This window comes from Delphinapterus leucas, chromosome 1 (assembly GCF_059928025.1).
Source record: "Delphinapterus leucas isolate spDelLeu-1000000601 "Yukka" chromosome 1, BTC_Dleu_Yukka2, whole genome shotgun sequence".
NCBI lineage: Eukaryota > Metazoa > Chordata > Mammalia > Artiodactyla > Monodontidae > Delphinapterus > Delphinapterus leucas.
Window position 1 is genome coordinate 180306581 of NC_143129.1, and position 22816 is coordinate 180329396.

Below are 22816 nucleotides of genomic sequence, written 5' to 3' on the forward strand. Positions count from 1 at the left end.
ACGGTTCTTAATATAGGAAGAACACAGGATAAACAGTGGGACCACCTCAGAGCTGAGCTAAGACGGGCTCTGGCATCACGCCGGGGAAACAAAGGCACTGACAAGCGGGGTGACCTGCCCTTCGTCCCCACCCGCACCTGAAAGAACCATGCTCTGGCCCTTCGGCAGGCACTCTCTCCTCCTCCCGCCCGTGGGAATCTGGCTGTTTACCACCCTGTGCCTGAGAACAGGAGCGAGTGGGAGGACACATGGCATTTTTAAAAGGAACAGAGTGCTGTGTTTTGATTTATTTTAACCAAGAGGCAAGTTTTTAAAATTAAAACACAATAAAAGCAAGCACGAATGGTAAAAAGCAGTCTCAGCTGCTAGAACTGCACTTAAGTCACAGAAATATTACACCAGATTGTAATGTGGTTTTAATGAACTCCATGATCCATCTTAACATAAGAAGTAAGCTATGATCAGAAAATAATACCAGTGACACTGGGATACCACCCAAGATATAAAGGAAGTTTGAGAGAATTTCACCTTTTCATAGTAGGGTGCTTTGGGGAGCTTTTCATGGCTTCAAATCCAATTCATAACTGGCCCTATTAGAGAAACTGTACCACTTTGTGAGTCCTACACCTGAAATAAGAGCTGTATGTATCCATCGCTACAACAGCCAAAGCACTGACCCTCCTGCACACCGGCCTACACCTTAAGCAACAGCTGCTTCCTTTAAATGCTTATGTCAAAATCGTGCAGGAAAAAGGAAGAGAAGCCATTGGGCAAGGACAGTGTTTTCTTCCAACTGTCCTCCCCCCTCGCTCTGGAGCTCTGAATTCCTCCGGCCCTGGAGCCTCGCTTACCTGAAGTCCTTCAGCTCCTGCTTGCCGCTGCTGTCCTCCCTCCTGTTCTCACTCGGGTCGGCAGCAGCTGTCAGCTGCAGGCTTCGGGTGATTGGCCCCCCACTTCGTTCTCTAGATTTTACATTGAACCTGTCTGTCCGTTTCTTACTGGCCAAGGCCGATTTGCTCTGTAAGACAGCTCTGCTTTTCTGTGCCCTCACGTGCAGGCTCCGAGACGTCTTGCCCGAGAGCTGAGCTGCATGATTCTTGGCTGCAGCCTTGGGCTTCTTGCTCTCGCTGTGAGTCATTTTGGCCATTCGTATCGGGCTTAAGTTCCTTAAGGAGGAGCTTGGTTTTTTGGACTTAACCGAAGCTGCAAATTTAACATTCTGCTTGGACCTGAAGGACGAGGAGGGCGGTGGGACCTGTGCAGGGCCCGAGCTGCGAGCTCTGGTCTTGCCCAAAGGCGCCTGCATGCTTTGCATTTTGATCTCTGCATCCGCTGTCCGTCTGCGGTGGCTGCTGCCGTTGTTTCTGTCACTACTTGCAGGTGATGGGTGTCCTCCCCTCTTGGATGAATGGGAAGCTTTTTTTTTGGAAGGAGAAAGAGGTTTCTTGGGACAGCTGAAAGCGGCGTGCTTGTTCAGGCTCCCGATGTACGTGAACTCTCTGTTGCAGTACGGGCAGATGTGCGAGGACGACTCAGGAGCATTTTTTAGGTCGGCTTTCTGCTTTGCAGACTTGTTTTTCTGAAGGATGGCTTTCTGGACAAGCTGGTTTTTTTTCTTCAACGCATTTAACTTGAGCTTATTGGAGGACATTTTGCTGAGCTCAACGCTAAAGTTCAGTCTTTTGGGCTGTCCCATTCGTCTGAAGGCATTCTTCCCAGAGTTGTCCAAAACCACCACACCGTTTTTGGGCTGCACAGTCTGTTTCAGCGGGACTGGATTTTTCTTCGGGGTATACCTCTTCTTGTCGCTAGCGGAAGCACATGCCAGGATGTGTTTGTGCAGCTCAGGCATGTTGTCCACACCTTTCCCACACTTGGTGCAGCGAATGGCGGTAGTAAAGGTCTGTGGGATATTGTGTGTAGTGAAATTTGTGGCCGTCACACCAATGCCTAGGGGGTTGCGGTGATGGTACTGAAATGGAGGTGGTTTAAAGCTTGGGTAATGCTGATTGAGACCCAAGCGAACATCTGGATCTTTCGTCTTTATTCCAGAAGCCATTATCTTTATGGTCGTGTAAAGCTCTTCTGAGGAATCGTTCAGCTCCTCCTCTTCTTTAGACGTTTCTAAAGGATCTTCCGGCAAACTCCGCATATGCTCTACGTGGGCCTTGCTGGGATCCGTGAAGTTCTGGGGCCTCAGGGTGCCACTTTCAAACTCATGGTGTGTGCACACCGTATCGGGGTGGAGATCTCGCTGGTGCTGCTGCAGATTGCACAAAAACGCAAATTCTTTTTTACAAACCGAACACACAAAGATATTCCCAACTCCATGAAGCAAAAAGCGGTGTTCTGACAAATCAGTTTTAGCCTTAAAGAGCTGCACACAAAATTCACATTTGAAGGGCCATTCCTCAGCGTGAATGGATAAATGTTTGGTTAGATCTTTAATGGAAAGGAAAGGCGATTCACAGACGTTGCAGACAAAATTTTTGTTGAATGTCTCCTGAACGATATCCCGCGCGGTGGCAGATTGGGATTCTTCCCTCGCTTTCGGACCTTCATTCTCTAATTCCTCCTGTTTAAAAGATATCATGGGGAGAGAGGCTTCCAGATTATCCCCAGAGGAAACCACAGACGATACTGCTGAGAGAGGAGGCGGCGAAGGAGAAGAGGAGGAGGACGAAGAAGAGAACGAAGGCGAGGCAGATGAGGAAGACGAAGAGAGCGTCGGAGGCCCCGGTGAGGCAGCAGACGTGAGGGGCTCCACGGAAGGAATGGGAGATGGCGAGGGAGACACCGTTGGGGAAAGAATTGGAAGTGGGGACTGTGCGGTGGCGTTCGAGAGTGGAGAGGGACACGGATGAGGGGATGCCCCGGAAGAGGGGGCTGCAAGAGGTACAGTGGGAAGCAGCGGAGGGGGTGGGGTGGCAACAGTTAACACAGGAGGACAGGGCTGGGGGGAAGAGGGATTGGTTGGGGTCAAGAGAGGCGGCAGCTGCCCGGAAGAAAGGGAAGATATCTGCAGGGCAGGTGACGAAGGAGGAGACTCGCCAGGAGGGGCAGGTAAGCTAGAGTCGGGACCAAGGTCAGGGTCCGGCTGAGGATCTAGGGGTTTACAAGGACTGGGGCTCCTGGTCACATCTGGAGCATTTTCTACAGGTAAGTCGGCGCCATTGTATTCATTGAGAAGGACCTTCTGTAGCATGCAGGTGGTTGGCTTCTTTTTCTTTGCAGCGCTGCAGGCTGGCTGCACCGAATGGTTTTCTTTGAATTCCTTGCCTTCAGAGTCACTACTAGGCTTTCTATGCACACTGAGATCTAACACAGATTCCCACTGGACCGGAGCCTTGCCTGTACCCTCAGCCTTCTGTTTTACACCACTGGATAAATCCAGTGGCTGCTGGTTGCATACGTTGCTAAAAGTAGAACTAGCTGCCCACTCTTTAGATACTTTATATTCATCAAAGCCTGGAGGGCTCCCGGTTTCTCTCTCATCTCTCCCAGACAAACTCCATGCTGGTGAGTTGCTATGACTTTCTAATTTGGGCTTTTTGGAACTCAGAACTGCCTCAGTCCACATGGCTTTCCCATCGCCCGGCTTCCCAAAGTCTCGAAGGGCAGGACTGTGCTGTGGAGAGCTGGGGGGAGAGCTGGTCCGCCTCTTAAACCTGCTCGAGGTCACAGGGAGCATCGACGCAGGCGTGGACACACAGACAGGACCTAATTTAGGTATTTCAGTGGCTGAAATCCCTGCAGGAGGAGTCAGTTTATCCTGCGTTTGAAGAAGTTGTTTGAGCTTCGATGACAAATATACATTTTTCTCTTTGTGGAACGGAACGGCCTCTGTGGTTGATATGCTGAGAGGCAGGCTCAAGGAACACGAAGGTGCTACGGCATCGGACTCGGTCTCAGCTTTAATTCTGGGCAACACAGGAGGACTGGCAGTCCTCCGTTTCTTGGACTCACTGTTCGTGCTGCTGGAAGGCTCTTTAGGAAGATCATCTGTTATAGGGACCTGTGTGGTCTTTATATTTTGAGTTATTTCCACTGTAACCGGAGTGAGCAGACAGTTGATACCGTACAAGTCTGCCGAACTGGATTCCATCTCAATAACATCACAGTTACTGGTGCTGCAGCTGGTCTGAATTTTACCGTCAATGTAGTAATTTAAATTTTCCGAGATATTGCTGGAAATATCCATGATGTACACGTCGTCTGCCTCCCCTTCCTCCTCTGGCTCTGTGCTGGGTACGTAGACACTCTGGGCGGGCGGGGCCTGCTCTGCCGGGGGCTGCTGCTCTTCGAGGAGACCCCCTTTTCGCCGCACACCTTTAGGAATCAGGTGACGCTCGTGGACCCTGCGCTGATGTCGCCTCATGTTAGTGTGAGTTCCAAAAACCTTTTTACAGTATTGGCACGGATGAAGCTCCTTAACTTCTCCGTTCTCCTCTACTACAGAAGAATTTACTGTGTCTTGGGAAGCCTTCTCTGAATTCAAGGTCAGAGAGTCTTGCCCAAGACTGGGAGGCTGCGCGTCATCCTTCGGAGGAGCGCCGTCCCCGGGCGCCTTGCCATCGGCTGGGGCCTCCAGTGGCCGGAGTGTCAGGCTGGGCTTCCGCTTCAGCCCCGCCTCGTGGCGCCGCTCGTGCCGCCGCCTGTTGATCTGCGTGCCAAACGCCTTCCCGCAGTACTTGCACTTGAAGGCGTGGTTTACCGTGGATATGTGGATGTGCATGTGCCGCTCCAGCCCCTGTTTGGTCGTGAACTTCCTCTCGCAGTGCTGACACGGGAACAGAAACGTTTCAAACACGTCACCATTGGCCTCTTCTTTAGCTTTGGGAATTCTGACGGCAGGTGCTACCTCCGGAGAGTCTTCAAGAGCGCCCATCGGAACAGTCCGTGGCTCTTCTAACAGATCCTCTGGGCTCTCGTCACACCGCATCTCCAGCTCTCCCGCGGTGCTCCCGCCTGGCACGCCAGCTGCCGCCGCCTCCTCCTCGTCCAGCTCCCCCTCCTCCCCCTCCTCCTCCTCTTCCTCCTCCGCGTCGTTCGCATCGCTACGTGCCGCGTCCAGCTCTGCGGCCGGTCCCACCTGGGGGTCCTGGGCAGGGGGTGGGAGGGCGGGCTCCAGAGGCACATCCTGACTCACCACCTCCTGAAGGGCAGCCGTCTGCTCGGCGGCGGCGGACGCGGAAGGCTTCTCGTCTTCGTCTCTGGGGCCTGGAAAGCACAGGGAGGCAGAAGCATGGAAGTCAGGGCACACACCAGCCACTTGTGATCAGTTTCCATTATTCCCGTTATTTCTCTTATCCCCTAAATGTGTAAGGGAGGGGGTAACCACACACAGCTCTGCTTTCTCGGTTATAAAGCTGTACTGCATAAAATTCCATTTCACTCATTCAACAAATGTTTACAGAGCACCTGCTCTGTACCAGGCAGCTCCGTGGGCAGTGAGGATACAATGTGAACAATAAATGCCTGAAGGAGCTTAGGTTCTTTTGTGTTTCATCGCATACATATAAACAACATTTTTGTTTACAGAAAACTGTAGTGCTTAAAACTGTGTCAGAGGGCTTCCCTGGTGGCGCAGTGGTTGAGAGTCCGCCTGCCGATGCAGGGGACGCGGGTTCGTGCCCCGGTCCGGGAAGATCCCACATGCCGCAGAGCGGCTGGGCCCGTGAGCCATGGCCGCTGAGCCTGCGCGTCCGGAGCCTGTGCTCCTCAACGGGAGAGGCCACAACAGTGAGAGGCCCGCGCACCACAAAAAAAAAACTGTGTTGGAGTAGTTGATACTGAAATTCAAGATACTATGGTCATGAATTCCAATTTTTCATGATTCCGAATGGAAACCAGAAAATTGCTAAACATATTACCAGGTTAGATTCTTAGTGGTCTGTCTTGAATGCAATGATTCTCTCTCCCTCCTCCTGACTAAAACTATATATTGAGAGCTAGAACATTTTCCAAAATCATGCGATCATCATTTTTCATGTAAAAGGAACTTCGGAGCTCACTTCTTCCAAGGCTGATTAAATTATGGAGGACTCAGGAGTACCTCAGAGAAGGAAAAAGAAATCTGAAGTCACTTCTGAGTCTCTATGCCCAGAAGGAATCCAGCCCAGCCCAACCTGAGGTTAACGGTGCACAGGTGGACTCGCTAGCAAGGTGACAGGCGAGCAGAGACCTAAAGAAAATGAGTCATGCGAATATCTGTGGGACGGAAGCCCTCTGGACAGAGGAAACAGTAAGTGCATAAGCTCTGAGTCAAGAGCATGTTAGATGTGGTCAAGGAACGGCCAGGAAGTCGTAGAGGCCGTAGGGCGAGTGGGGGGCAGTCCATACGGGGGGAGAAAGGAGAGCAGGAGATGAGATCAGCTCATGCAGAGACTTGTAGGCTGTTGGCCTTTACTCTGAGTAAAACAGGGAGCTATCGGAAAGTTCTAACAGAGAAATATATGATCGACTGAAATACAAGAGAATCACTCCAGGTGCTACGAGGAAGACAGAAAACTGTAGGTGGACAAGGGTGGAGGCAACCCTACTATATGCTCCAGGAGAAGAGACGAGAGTGGCTTGGGGAGGTGGTAGGAAGTGGTCAGACTCTGGATTATTTTGGAGATGAAGCTGACAAGATGTGCTTGTTGACTGACTACGGTGGGTGGTGGTGGAGGAGGAAGGGTCAAGGAGGATTCCACAGCAACTGCCGTTACCCTGCTCACTAAACTGTATTAGACGGAGAGAAAAGCAAGTCTGGTCTGTGTACGTTTCTGTGTGTTGGGGGGAAACTAGAGTTTACTCTGGATGTGCTGAAGTTTGAGGTACCTTACAAATATCCAAGTAAAGATATTAAGTAGTTATATATGACTCACGGTCCAAAAGAGGCTAAGGCTAGAAATGGCTAAGTCCTCAGACTAGAAATGGCACTTGGAGCACGGGTCTGGACGAGGTCACTTGGAGAGCGAATGCAGACAGAAGACGGGGGATGGCTGTGTCCCCCAGATGACTCCAGTACCCAGGGTTCAGAGGAATGGCCAGGGAGGTATCTGGAGAGCCAAGAGAGTGGCGGCCCTTAAACAAAGGAGGGAGTGATCAGCTGTGTCCAGAACTGCTAATGGGCTGGGTAAAATGGGAGTGAAAACTGAACATTCCATTTGCCACGGTGGAGCTGTGGTGATGGTGACAACAACAGTTTTGATGGAGTAGTGGGGGCAGAGGCCTCAAGGAGTTCAGAAGAGAACAGAAGGAAGGAGAGACAGGGAGACTATAAGCAACTCTCTCAAGTTTAGCTGTAAAGGAAAAAGCAGAAAAATGGGGGTAGCGGCTAGAAGGAAACACAGGGACAGCAAGGGCCTCTGAGACAGGGGCTGCTACAGAGCGTTTAACGCTGATGGGAATGGCCCACGATGCCGCTTTCTCTACAGGACCACCTAACTCTCTGCGGAACTACACCCCTTTTACTGCAGATACCTCAAGAGTTAAGAATGGGTCTGTAGAAGCAGCAGAGCTACTCTGACTTCTCCTGGTTCTATTAACTGGCTCTCCCCCTATTCACTGGACAAGTATTTACTACACATCAGTACTAGGTGAATGAAGCCACCAAGATCCTTATCCTTATAGAGCTCCACTTTAACAGGAGCGAGGCAAGCAGGCAACATTACTACAATGAATTAATGGTCAAGCTTATGGAAGTACATGGTTAACAAGGTACAGGACAGAAGCACATGGGAGGAACATCCAGCGGCTTGGTTAACTGATCAGGGGAGGCTTGTTAGAGAAAGTACTAGGCAGGCAGAACCTGAAGGACAAGGATAGAAGAGGAAAATCAAGCAGGAGCAATCAAAACATGCAGCACACTGTAAATTAGTGTGGACTTAGCTGGAGGCAACGGGGAGCCATTAAGATATTTTAAAGCAGAAGAGTGCCATTTGGGAGATTTGGCTGCAGTGTGTAGTAAGGGGTTGGGAAGAGGCAGAAAACCAATACTGATGCAGTGGCATTAGAAGGGAGAGGTTGGCTACCTACACTGAGAGATGGAAACGGAAAGAAGCAGAAGAGGCAGAAAAAAAAGCGGTCAGATCATGGAGGTACGCTACCAGAGTCCTGTAAACAAACTTGGTAACTGCCTGGATACAGGGGACAAGGAAGGGTTTTAAAAGCCAACCTTTTCACACTCTGCACATGCAAGGTATTAATGCAAGCTCAGTGATTCCGTCCTAGTCCTCCTGCTGTTTCCTAGGAATATCCATCTTCCTTTTTCCCCATCTACCGCTACCATCCACTAGCAATTAAGGTTTCTGCCTCTAAACGGACACCAGCCTTCTTTCCTCCAGACATGTTTCTTAAATTGCATGAGGTTTCCTCAAACTGGGAAACCAGTCATTTGATGGTAGTAATGTATTTGAAATTAGGAGCTAACTCCCTTTCCAAATACATTTTCAACAAAGACCCAGCACACTGCTAAAAAAAATCAAAATGAGACAACAGAAATGAAAATAACATCTCTAAGGCTCAAAAATTTCTTTATACAGTTCATTTTTAGCCAAAATCCATGGCTTCTTTTAATGGAAGTATTTTTTCTATGACTGGTAAACAATCCCAGATTTAAAACTGCCCAAAGTAATATGAACCAAAATGTGCATGGCTCTATGAACCAAAGCGTGGCCACACTCGAGGTCTGGTGAGTTTTAAACATAAACGATGGTTTGGGAAACACACGGAAGAGTCTGAACTGTTTGCTCAGTAATAGAGACTACTTTCTGAGGACCAAACAGAACGTGCAGGAGAAGCTGACAACCACAAGGTACGGAACCAATCAAATACTGACCAGCTGCACCACAAGCAGGCAAAATATTAAGTATCTTTTTTTCACAGGACCTGATGTTATATTAGGAAAAAATAACTGTCCTGAATTACTGAATGGGAGAGGGGACTGTTGGATTGTTAATTCTGCCACTAATAGTAGTATAAGGTTCTTTAGTATTTTTGTTATTGTTCAAACAAAAGTCTTAGCAAACCTGCTATTAACAGGCAGAACTTTTTTTTATAGGGCTCTGGGAAATAAATTTGTCTATTCTTGCTTCGTAAGATGCCACAGAAAATTACAATCCTTTACGAATGTCATCCCCACAAACAGTGCTAATAAAATGATTATAAAAGGCATTCACAGTATTTTGCTGGGTTTTTTTTTTTTCTGCAAATGTGTTTTGAAAGAGTCACAGCCTGTATTTTGAAAGCTGCCTGTTTGGGTCACTACGAACTCTTGAGCAAGCCCGGTCTGTTGCATGAATTTGCCACATAACAAATTAAGACACACACCGCCCCCCTCACTTCTACTGGCAAGAGTCTCGACATGGTGTCTCGACGGCACCAGGCACAGGGCAATCTGCCTTCCCAAGTAACATTCAATCCCCGTCTCTGGGAATTCTTACATTGTGGAGGGCCTAGAATATGAATTCTCAGAAGGGGCTCTAAAGAAGAAAAATTTGTGGGGAGAAACATGAAGAGATAAAGTAGGAATTTAAATTCTAAGAAAAAAAACAGAAACTTTTCATTCTATATACTTTTTATTCTGATATATAAAATCAAAGGTGCTTGATATGTTTTAGTGAGCTTTTAATTAAAGTAAAAAACGTAAAGAAAAGCATAGCAAGGTGAGATGTCTACAGAGTAAATACACTGATGTGCTCATCCCAACCCAGCGATAGACTAGTACTGGCACCCCAGAGGCCCCTCCTGTCCCTGCCAGTAAATACAATCACACAGTATGTTTCATTTTATTTTAACCAGGGAATAACTTCATTTTTAACAAGGAAGGTCTTCAATGATTTTTTGAAGGGGAGGTGAGACGTGTAAGGCTCAACTTGCCACATTAAATCCAGGCGACCTTTCTGCTGTTTAACCCTTTATGGTTATTGGATGATTCTCAGAGGGCGTTCCAAGGAGATACAAAGTCAAAGTAACTGGTGGCAATGTATACCCGAATCATATGGGTCCAAAACCCAAGCTTACCTTCCACAGAATCTCTCATATTTGCAGAGGTGGAATCTGGCTCACTTGTCTTCAGCTGTATGTCTTCAGTTTTGTTTGCTTTGTTTTTATTTTCCTGGGATTTTTTCTTCCCTGAAACACAATATTTATTTATATTTGTTTTGTTCGTTCAGTCACTCATTATTATCCTGAATTCTTGGGGACAATTACTAATTCAAACACAGCAAACTGTATATTTCTAGGCAATTATCACCTCAGATTCCTGAAGAAAGATGATGAATATGAATACTTTTAAGTTATGTCAAAGACAAGAAACCCATAAATCCTATATTTTTGAGAATCTCGAGTAACAGTTCCCCTCCTAGCTATAATAGCTATCAAACTAATATGTAAAATACTCTAAAAAAGTTAACAACACTGATGTAACAGGAAAATTAGATAAGAGCACTAATTTCAACGCCACACAAATAATAGGAACTGGCAGAAGTCTAGATATTTGTAAGAAGCACATTAGAGAAAAATAACATGTTATAACTTGGGCCCTTTTAGTTAAGACATTATTCAGACTTGTCAAAGTAAAACAACAGAAGCAGAGATGTTGCTGAATGGCAAGGGATGCTCCCAGGCACCACAGCTCAAATATCAAGTGCAGAGTAACTCCGGATAATTCACTGTCAGCCCGCATGGCACTCTGAGGGTCCCAGGTCCAGCACAATTCAGCATTTCATTAACAACTCGCAGAACGAAGTCAGGAAACACTAACTGCATTCCAAGTGACAACACAGTTCAGAAGATAAGACTGAAATGCAACACATATCTGATGAGCTGGAACAATGAACTAAAGTCACCGAGATATTCAACATGGAAAAACAATTCTCTGTGGAAGTACTAATACTGAAGGCTTGAAAGCTCAGTCTCTTTGGGATTTAGTCAGAATCTGTGACCTTGTTCCACTTTTTCCATTCTACGTTTCTTACTCCTGGTGGCTGTTGGTTTTCCATTTCAGATTCAGAGTAAGTCCCTTTCCATCTCCCCAAACCTTCCTTCTCTTTCTGCAACGCTCTCCCCAGCCAGGCCCCAAACAGCTCTCAGAGCTGTCCTTTCTCTTTCAGAACAAGCATCCTGACACCTTTATCTCTGGTCTAGTAAAACGACAAACTAGAAACCACTCAGAGCTTCTGGAAAACGGTATTCTCCTTAACAGAGAATCACTAGAGAGGAGAATAATTAACTAAAATACAGACAACAGATGAAAATGAGGTCAGAGACACAAAATACCACCACTGCAAAGATCAGGATTAAAAACAGAAACATCAATTACAATACAAAGCAAATATTAACCCTAAAAAACATCCCCAGATTTTGATAAATACTTGAGATGCAAACAAGAAAAATAAAGTATAGAGTACTTAATAATCAGCCATTTAATTTGTTAGTCTTAAAAAACAAATTCTAAAATACCATTTTAAATCCCTAACTCTTCAGCCTGTAAAAAAAAAAAAACAAAAAAAAAAACACCTTTTTTTTTTGCAATTATATAAAACCTTCACTCAAATTCCTGATAACAACACACCAATCCGTTCACTTCTAAAGGCAGCTGAAGTGGAACCCAGGACACAAGCATATACTTCACTGGAACCACACACTCTGGTGGAAACAGAAGCTGAGCGTCTGCTTGGAGATGGCCCATTCAAGTCTCCAGGTGGAAGGGATATAAACCAATCCCCTCTGCAAGGGGCAAGGACATGAATACACCTTCTCATATTGTAAGGAGTAACCTCCTCTTTCAAGTCTTTCTCCCTTTGTCAACTTAATAGCACTTAGCCTAAATCTGATGATGACAAAGGCTCTTGAAAACTACAGCTGTGTTTTAAGGGAATTGGATTCAACCAGTTTTCTTATCCTCATGATGATATATGCCCTTCCTTGTCTGTGATGCCCCGCCCACATCAGACTGCTGGTAGCAAACAATGCAAATATAAATGATTACCTATTACTATTAACATAATTGCTCTAGCAAGTGCAGTTCATGTCTGATGAGGTTCACAGAAAGGGCTCCTAGTGCCCACAGACACCTGATTCAAAACTTATATTCAGACAGTTTTTTCCCTGGATCAAAACCCCCAAATTTTTATATCAGTACCACCTCATGTACCCCAAACAGGACAAACGAATGTGACCCTTTTCTTTTTTTTAACTAACCTCTTACTTTCTACTTTGTACAGGTATGAACTTTCGAAATAAGTAAAACTGGAGGTGTAAACCCTACCTCTTACGCATAAACCTTACATACTTTTTTTTTTAAGTCACGCTGTAAAATATAACAGAAGTCAATTTGTTGTAATACAATCCCTTGCAAAAGCAATTCAAAAAATTTCCTGAAACCTATCAAGTGCTATATGAACCTGGTAGCAGGTTGTACAAAAAAAATAAACTGGCCTATATGTATAAATAGACTATTACGTAAGTAAAATTTCTAGATTTACATAAAGCAAAGCACAACTTGAACAGTACCATTCATTAATATGTACTAAGAATGAAATCATATAAAAGGTAAAAGTGCTATTTTTAGTTTTATTCCCTGCATAAAAGAATATTAGAACACCTAGCTGATACTGAATGTCAAATGCCTTAATTTTAGACTCTCCAAACCTAAGCAGTGAGAAGCTGCACCACCCTCAGATCCCCCCACCCCCGTGCCACCCCTGGTATCCTCTTTGAACACCAGGACCAGGAAAGCCTGATCTGCCCTGGGAAGACACGCCACTTGCGGGACATGTGCATTCTACTCGGAGGACAAACAAGAGTACCCACCACAGGCTGCTACAAGCGTCCCGACCACAGCACGCCTGACATCTGGAGAGATCACTCGCTGCTGTGGGGCTGTCTGAAGCATCAGAGGACGCTCAGAAGCATCACTGACCTCCACCCACTAGATGCCAATAGCATGCCCCTCCTTCTACCTGTGACGAGCAAGTGTCTCCAGATGTGGCCTAAGTCTCACCCGAAAGGAGGGAGGGGTTGTCTCTCTACATTAAGAACCACTGGGCTAAACCAATACGGGGCTCCACAGTCTACATATTTATAAACATTTTTTAAGTATTCGAGTAACACTAATGCACCAATTCTAAAAACTAAGAAATGGAACCATTAAATTTACCTCCTGAGTGCCTCTGGTGAACACTGATAGACTTAGTTTACGATGAAAATGAGTCTATCATGAATCTAATCATCACTCATTCATGGAATTGAGATTATCTGATACATAAAGTGATTTTCTCAATCTTTATCAGAATCATCTAATACCTGAGCTACTTCCCATTAGGAGTGTAGACTAGAGATGAAGGGGCTACTGAAATCACCTGTCCTACCTGCTATTTTTTCTGAGAGAAACTGAAGACCAGGGTCCCAAGGGGACTGACTGATCAAACTATGACAGAAGTCTGAACCCGGGTATCCTGACTCACACTTAGGTATGCCTAGTGTCACTCACAAAGCCAAATATTGTAATAACACCCGGTGGCACCTGCTATATTTCCTTAAATCAATACATTTTCCCCCCTGATACTTGGTTTTTGTTCTATATGCAATCAATTTAAAAGAAAACAAAAACAAAAACAACTCATAACCAAAAACAACCTGTAAGGACTTTTACAAAGGGAGGGAGATGTGTTAGTTCCTGTCTGTGAGGCAGGAGGTGCCTGGAGGACTGGTCCGGCAGAGCCGCTGGGAGCCTGGTAAGTACACGTGTGCACTTACCCTCAGGTTCCTGAAGGGTCCTACATAGAGGCTCTGCCAGCTGCGTGCTCCAGATGGTCTAAACAAGAAAGACACAGGAATGAAACACAAGGAAAGTGGAATGCAGACAATGACAAAGAACATAATGAAGGACAGGACAAAACTTCATGTATATAAGGAAAAGAAATACACACATAAAGATGAAGAAAACTGAATGAAACGGAAGGAAAACAGCAGTTATCCACTGCAGCAAGGTTCTCCCCCCACCACCCTCCCCCAAATAATAATCTTTGGTTCTTAGTTGGGGATCGGATGTGGTATACTTACTCTCAGGCCTATCCCATGCCCATGTGGTAAGACTGATGTCCTTACCACTTAAGTGCCGTTCCGCTAGACGGCCCGGAAGTCCCAATCCATGCCTCTCATTTTACAGACCCCCAAGCACCACAGACATGAAGTCATCTGCCGGAGGTCACACAACTGAAGTATCTCTAGAGGAGTCAGGATTAAAACCCAACCACGACGATACCAAAAGTGCTCTACTACATTTAGTTCTTCAGAACAATAATGCATAATATAAACATTCTTTACAAAGCACTTTATATCCATTATTTCACTCGTTTTCAACGGCAAATGAAAGAAAAGTGATATAAAGACTTTCATTACATTTAAAGAAAAGGAATGATCAAGTTGGAATGGAGATTTTTTTCCAGTTCAATTTTATCTTATGCCAGAAGCAAGTTATCAGTCAACAGCACGGAACCCCAATCCGAGCAAATATGTTAAATAGTATCAATAAAATTGGATTTTCTAGAGAAACAGCTACCATATAGAGAAATCAGACGGCCACAATGACTACATTTTAAAGACAGCATGTGGCATTATGCTGCTGGTGCCTGCAATGCAAGGTGCAAAACCAAAATCGCCTAAAGCATCACATGAATAATTTAAGTTCTGGACTATTTTCTACTCTTCTGATGAGCTAGACAGACACCAGGAAATTCTAAAGAATAATGTTTCAGTTAAAAATGTTCAGGCATCAGAGAGAATGCAAAATTCTAGAAGGCCTGCTCAAGTTACATTAAAAATTCATCACAACAGTGAAGGCTCATGCATTTGGTGATTGAAATGAATTAAATTTAGAACCATATGTAACTCTACGTGCACTGCCTGCCTCCTCACTGGGGAGCTACCCCACTCTGAAGCTTAAAATCAGAATTCAGTATCAGTGCACGGAAGCAGGTCCAGCCCATCTTTGTCTGGGGAGCTTACCGCCTTACTCAGATGCAAAGATGATTCCAAACCAGGCAAGACCCACAATCACACCATGAAAGGTCATCAAGGAAATAGGCTGACCTGAACAGGGACCAACCCTGACCCCCCAGAGGGTGGGTGTGCCTGCTGCCTCCAGTTCCTCACTCACTCAGCCCTTCATCCCTGCAACGGAACTTTCATCCTCTCTTCACTACCGGAACTCCACTCGGACGGTTACCTCTGATCTTGTAATCACAAAACCCCTAATTTCTTTATCTGCCCCCAAGTCTCTCTTTGGCATTTGACAGTCTGATCAGTTTGATGGGCTTAACATCTTAAAATCCCTCTCCCGAGGCTTATGACATTACCATCTAGACTGTCCTCCTTCTGTGACCATTCTATGGCAAAAATCTTTCTCTTCTTTCTATCTTGAAATGAGAGGCTCCAAATCTGAAGACTGGACGCATGCTTTCACACAAGGTTGAAGAAAGGCTTCAAAAAAGTATTCAGCTAAGCAGAGGATACAGATCTTAGAGATGACAACAGACATGGAATAATGGAATTAATGGGCTGTATTAAAGGGTAAGAGAGAGAAGAACCCTAAGATTTGAAGTAGAAAGAGCCTTGAAGATGGTTTAACCAAACTTCACAAACACACTTCTCTGAGCTTTCTCTCATTTACAAGAACTGCCTAAAATCTCACAGCAAGTTTGTAGTAAAACTGGGACTTTTATTCCCATCCAACTCACCATTCTATCCACCGTGTTCTAACAGCCTTGTTAGTGACACTTTGTGGGTTCCAATTTCACCCTTGAAAAGAATTAACAGTGCCATATGCATTTCAGGCAAGTCTGAGAAATTCATCATGAACATACAAAGTCATTATGCATCTTTTTCAATATCTGAAAGGCAAGGGAGTGGTTTTCACGACAGCAGGCCCAAAAGATGAAAAGCTTAACTGGGGAAAAAGCATAAAGTTCATGTTAAATGACTTCTTTATAGGATGAAAAAAAAAAAACCCCACAAACAAACAAGATCTCTAGCAGATCAGGCAGTAAGGAAGGGAAACCAACGGACAACAGCAAAACTGTCAGCTGAAAGAATGGCCAAAATGATGCTGTGTGAGCTCCTTGAGGGTGGTCAGAGTTAGGCCTCGGCGCTGTTTCACATCTGGCAGAGGTTTAACATTCTGCAGTGGGTGTGATGAGTGGAGAGGAAAGCAGCTGGAAACGGATATACAAAACTAGGTTTTCCACGAAGAGTAACAGGTCATTTCAATAATCTTCATTTTTTTTGTTGGTTTTTTTTTTTTTTTTGGTTTTTGGGCTGTACCACGCGGCACGTGGGATCTCAGTTCCCCGACCAGGCATCGAACCTGTGCCCCCTGCAGTGGAAGCGCAGAGTCTGAACCACTGGATCACCAGGGGAGTCCCTTCATGTATTCTTTAAAAAAAAAAAAAAGAAAAAGATACTGAGTTTACTACCCTGGAAGTCATCAGAAGGAAACCTGTGGCAGCAGGCCACACGTGAGAAACTGCAACCAGAAAGGCTTCCCTGTGTAAAGGTCGACAATGTCACCACACACGCAAGAACGTGTTTATCAGATGATCAGAAGTGGCCGTTACAACTGGCCAAGGTGAGACCAGTGGGTAAACAAACCACTTGTGGCCTTAGCCCCATCAGTCCACTGTGTTTCAAAGAGAGAAATTTAAAGCAGTAAGATGCTACAACAGTTGGTTTTTACGAAAGTGATACGCTACACATTTTCTACAGATTTTTTTCACACAGAAAATAACCTTGAAATGTACCTGGTAGTAAAAAAATTCTGTTATGCTGCTTGGGCAAAATTTCAAATCTTTTTCTGTAGTTAAACTCCTCACCAAGAGCTGTCTGCAATCCTGGAGGCAAATCATAAAAATAAAACCTCTCTGGTTTTAAGTTGCTCATGGTATTAAAACAGGACTCTAGGCTTTGCTTCAACAGAAACAATGGAACAAAGTTCTGGATTTTTCAGCGCTGCAGATCACAGTATAAATTCCTGGAATGCTTGCAGCCCGAGTGAGGGATGGGGGGGGTGGGGGAGCAGGGCACAGTCTTTGCTGCTGTGGAGGCTCTGGCTCCCTGCCTCTTCCAAATGTCAGGCTGATGGAAGAACAGCGATCACATCTGAAGGGAGCTTTTAATTTCTTTTTTTAAAAAAGGCTTTTAGTGGCTTTGACTGGATAATTCCAAACACTAGAAATGGTTCCCCAAATAAACTTCAGTAAATTCAAATTAAGAAAGCTTCAAATTTCCTTACACTCCTGGGAACCTCAAAAAGTCTTGTGGCATAAACAAAATGTTAGAGACTAATTAAATACCTCTGAAACTTAAACAAGCTGCTAGCTTGTTCTGTTTTACAATCATTTTAATTTCTCAAGTTCTTCTCATGGATTTTCAGTAGCCTTTATTTTACAGGGGAAAAAAATGTATCTAAAGTCTGAAAACCTTACATATAAAAAGTGAATTGGCAACTGCAAAGTAAAGAACTTAATTCAAAGTTCAGGTGTCAGTCCCCTGTGGCCAAACAAACCAGGCCTGGGAGCTGTGCAGGGAGGTGGTCTGTTACAAGTGCCTGCGACCCTAAAACACCGGGGACAGCCACACCCTCGAGAATTGGTCAGTCTCAGCAAAAGGAAAGTCTATTTTCTCCTCCCAAAGCCCATGATAAGTTTTACAATGCTATATCCTGATGAATTAATTACAAAACTTAGTTTAAAAATACTTTCAGGAAGTAAAATCTAGATATAAATCTGAGGCAACACAATTGCAACATGTAAAATTCATCCTTTACATCTGTATACAGAAATGCCCACAGGAACAATGGTCAAGCCATAACACCAATTAATAAAATCAGGCTAAAGTTTATCCACAGATGTAAACCAAAAGGATCTGCATTAAGATGTTGGCAGGTGGCTCCTGGTGACAGGATTATTGATGAGGGTAGGATACCTGTTCCTCCATCTGTTTGTATTTTCTAATTTTTCTAGATGAACATTTGGTTACATGTGGCAAAAAATAAATGATTTTTTAAAAAGAAATACCTACTACAAAAGCAAAATTACTGAGACAAGAGAAAACGTTTCTTTTGGCTGAGATTAACATATGCAGTTTTACATCAGTACAGTTTGGAAAAGGCCTCAACTTTCCACTTTGCCTGCACAGCAAAAAGTATTGAAGTGGGGCTTCCCTGGTGGCGCAGTGGTTGAGAGTCCGCCTGCCGATGCAGGGGACACGGGTTCATGCCCCGGTCCGGGAAGATCCCACATGCCGCGGAGCAGCTGGGCCCGTGAGCCATGGCCGCTGAGCCTGCGCATCCGGAGCCTATGCTCCGCAACGGGAGAGGCCCGCGTACCACAAAAAAAAAAAAAAAGTATTGAAGTGTTTCTCTTTTCCATCTCCTACCTGTACCCCGCAGCAGTGTCCAGAATGCACTCTCCCCAGGAACACCAAATCCACAACAGAGATACAGTGACATTTGGGGTTTAAAATACATTTGACCCTTGAACAGCACAGGGGGGTTCAGGACACTGACCCTCTACAAAGTTGAAAATTTCTGTATAATTTGTAGTCAGCCCCCCGTATACGCGGCTCCTCCCTAGCTGGGTTTCTGCATCCTCAGATTCAACCAACCTCAGGTCATTGAGTCCTGCACTTTCATTACTGAAAAACATCCGCATATAAGGGGAACCCTGTAGTTCAAACCCATGTTGTTCAGGGTCAACTGCATTCATAACAGACATTATTAAACAGCCCTAACTGCTTAAGCATTCACATTGCCACTGTGAGCCTTTTGGTATATACCCTTCAATTCTCTTTGCCACGCACCACATTACTTCAAACAAAAAACGGATTTGTCTCCTCCTTCTGAAAAGCCACACACCCCCTATTCTTTTTCTTGTTTCAATGCACTTGGTTACCATACCCATAATTATTTAAGTCAAAAATCTAACTTAAACAATCACCCTGAGTACCTCCCAGGTATAAGCTGAGGGTCAATGTCTTGGCAGTCAACTCTGATAACCATGAGAGTCTTGTTCACTAGCTTTTATTTTGCTTCTCCTAAAATGTAAAAAGTTGGCAATGGCATTTGAATATGACATATTTTGGTAGAGGTTTAAGCAATTCATTTATAAACACAAAAGAATTTATAGCTACTACACTACCAAATCACTGGGATCTACCATGAAATGAGACGCTTTTATTCCAGTATAATTTGTAAGACTCTTCATCACTATTGCTAAATGAGCTCATTCCCTTCTGTTCAAGACCTCAACTGTCCTCCAGCCCCTTTCACGCCTGCAGATGCGCCTCTATCAGAGCGTATGAAATGACACATCTCTGCTCCCATCGGAAAAGAGGTTGGAGCTCTCCAGGGCTTAGGCATGTAGCCGGGGTAGCACAAATTCACCCCTCTGACAAACTCAAAGTGGGGCTTCCCTGGTGGCGCAGTGGTTGAGAGTCCGCCTGCCGATGTGAGGTTGTCTTTCAGATTCAAGAAGCAGAGAAGGAACTAAAATGTATTGTATTCTCTTCACAAAGCAATTATTTTTAACATCACAAGTTACATATAAATTCAATTCCAGATTTTTTCTCTTACAGACCTCCACCTAAAAACAAAATCCTACTAGCCTATTTAACAACTCATCTCATCCTCACATGTATTAGCCTTTCTTTATCAGACTACTATTAAAATTTACCCCAAGCTCATTATTCTTGCTAGATAAAAAAATTTTTCCGCTACGTACTCTGTGAAGTTTCGGAATAACAGTGAAGTAGAAGTATTTTGATCATTTTCTTGGGTGCTTATTACCTACAAGGCACTTTGTTAAGAGCTATAAGGGAACACATACATATGACTACAAAGATGTCTGCCCCAAAGATATTTAAAATGGAAGTTATATGTCTAACTTTGTGAAAAGCAATCCCCTTTGCAAAAAAGGCCCTACTAATGTCAACAAGAAGCAAATCCTGAGTGGAAAAAATGTTCCAGAAAATGTGTATTTCATTAAAAATATAAAGAAGGGAATGAAGGAGGGAGGAAGCTGGCAGGAAGGATGGGGATGGCAGAGAGAGAGGGAGGAAGGGGGGAGAGTGGGAGCGAAACAGCAAGAGAGAGAGTGAGAGAGTGAGAGAGTGAGAGAGTGAGAGAGAGGGGGGGTGGGGTGGGGTGATGTAAATAACCACCCGGCCAGGTACAGCGAGGAGGCTCAGGGAATTGCTAGTAACCAAGCTACAAGCTACAGCCCACAGCCACGGGGGCTCCAGCTCTGCTAGCAGGCTCCAGCACTGAGATCACAGCCTTTTAGAAACACTAAATCTTACTCGGTGCTCTCCAAGGATTATCCCACAGGGTCCCGAGTTGATGCTGCTTCTCTCTTTTGCCAGTGTAGAGGTAAAATAACGCCCTCAGGCAACAAAGAAGTCCAGGAGGAAGAGCTCACAAAAGGATGAGGATTTGAAACACAGCTGCCTCCTAGGCCAGTGTCCACGCTGGGAGAAGGGGTCTCACTCTCAATCCAGTCACTCACTTCACCTGCCCCCGAAGGTTCCTGTGTCACCAAGGTCACACATCTTCCCTGCAAAGAGCTGACCCCAACTAAAGTGAGACTCGGACTGGGCTCTCCCCCCTCTCCCTCCCTGGTGCTGCGGCGGCATTCTGAATAAAATAGGTCCCCAAACGACAATAGCCCACAAAACTGAAATTCACAGAACTGAAATTATATTGCGCAGCCATGGGCCAAGACGTGATTAAGGAGAAGTAATCTTGTTCAGAGCAGAGGGGAACTAACTATGATACATACTGGTGATAACTACCTGATACTGTCCTAGGGAAGGGAACATGAGATAATGTGCACAAAGAACTAACTTTGCACAGTGGCTGACAGACTCAATAAATGGAATCAATTGTACGGATTATGCACAGTAGATTCTACTAAACAAATTACAGAAATCCCACGCCTACAAGTCTAAATTGTCAGCATATGTTCCTTCTTATGAAGACAATAACATTCTGCTTCCCTAACAAATCCAAATTCATCCATTTCTTTTACTCACTTGTTCTACACAGATTCACAGGATCCCACCCAGATATCATTACAGAAATGTACAAGTCCAATGAGGACAGACATTTAATTGAGATAAGAGAGAATTATGTCAAACACTCACTAACATCTCTATTAATATATATAAATGCTCTAACAGCTGAAGTTGCGAGTATACGTCAATTTTTAAAGTCTGTAATCCACTGATTTTACGGCTTCTAAAGAACACTCTGTTCTTAATTTTTTAAGTTAAGCATACTAGTTCACTTTACTGGTTCCTAATCTTTTCGGGAAGGAATCTTAGACCTCTTTGAAAATCAGACAGCACCTAAGGCTCCTCTCCCCACACAGTCACGAAGAGCCGTAAACACAACATCTGGGGCTCAAGGATACCTGTGTTACTATGGAGTCAAGTTGTGAGTTCATGTAAATATGCATCTTGACAGGAGTACTCCTGTGCGACCCTGAAAAAGAACCCCGACTCCTCAGACTGCTCAATAAAAATACTGCACAGATAATCAGGACATTTAATAAGTACAATACATAATAAATAAAACTGACATTGTCAACTTAAATAGTAACTTCTCCGAAGAGAATGGCTCTTTCACACTTTAGTTTTGCCCTGAATTCATATCCACAAAGATGTAAAATGACAAGATTTCCTAATCTGTCATAAACAGCACTGAAATAGCTCCCACACAGTTACCTTCAAGGATGTCTGATAGTTTACTATCTAAGAAAATGTATCCAAAATTCATCCAAAATCTCACCTGCATAAAATTTCGTTGTAACAGTAGAGTCACGAGTGATTTGGATCACGTAAAGGTAAGACAGAGAAACAGGAAGATAGTAAGCCCTTCATTTGGGCAGCAAGCAAATAGTGAAACGTTTACTTCTGCCTATGCAATAAATCAAATTCCAAGAGTTCTCTAATCCACCAACCTGTGTGATCACAGGTGTCCTAGTTGGGGTAGCTAGTGAAACAAGACAGCTTTTAAGACAGAAGCAGATCTCCAGCAACTGAGGAATTCTCTAGTGTCCCAATGTGTATCTAGTTACAGATCCAAAGAGGCTCTTTACTCTTACCTAATTTGTAATCTATACTTAATTCATTCCATGTTGCCAAAGCAAAATATATGGATTTTTTAAAGAAGATACTGAAGCTGTTCATTTCTTTGTTGTTTTTTTTTTTAAATCCAGAAGTGCCACGATAGGCCAAAGAACAGGCAGAGTTACCACAGAGCTAATTTTGCCGGTGGCCACCAATTACAATGAAGTGGACCAAGGTCGGTGTGCCACACATGCTCCTGTGAGGCTCTCGCTTAATGTTCAAGGCAACCCTACACTGTAGGTGTTACCCTCATCTTACAGACAGGTAAACTGAAGATCAAAACGTGTAGAGTAATCCACCCAAAGTCACATGCTGGTAACTGGCGGAGCTAGGATTTAGATCTGGCCTTGTAACTCCAAGGCTCTGTTCTAGCATGCCACAATAAAATCCACACATTGTACATCTCCCAGCGCTCAAAGGTTTAGCTGGGTCAGCAATTTTTCCCTTCTCTCCTCCCCTCAACATACACACATCAGGCTCGTTTAAACAAGGTATCATTTGCAAAGTACTGATCCAGTTGTATTTAATACAGACGCAACAGTGAAGCCTGAGCAACATACTTAATGTGCTTTAACACAGAAAGAAGTTGGAGGGGAACATCACAGTCATTTACTATGAAAACAAAGTTTACCAATTCCATGTA

General features: G+C 44.5%; 1 protein-coding gene across 11 annotated transcripts in view; it reads right to left on the reverse strand.

Moving 5' to 3' along the window:
- PRDM2 (PR/SET domain 2) overlaps positions 1–22816 on the reverse strand; it is a 119362-nt gene that overhangs the window by 34547 nt on the left and 61999 nt on the right. For 8 of the 11 annotated variants that reach the window (XM_030763910.2, XM_089900875.1, XM_022598665.3 and 5 more), the window contains 2 exons: positions 10009–10119; positions 852–5220 (listed from right to left, as the gene is read on the reverse strand). In XM_030763910.2, coding sequence (XP_030619770.2) covers positions 852–5220; positions 10009–10119 — 4480 coding nt within the window. Of the gene's footprint in view, positions 1–851; positions 5221–10008; positions 10120–13746; positions 13805–15347; positions 15790–22816 lie in introns of those variants that run through there. The other 3 variants (XM_089900916.1, XM_089900911.1, XM_089900935.1) reach the window with 3 other exon arrangements.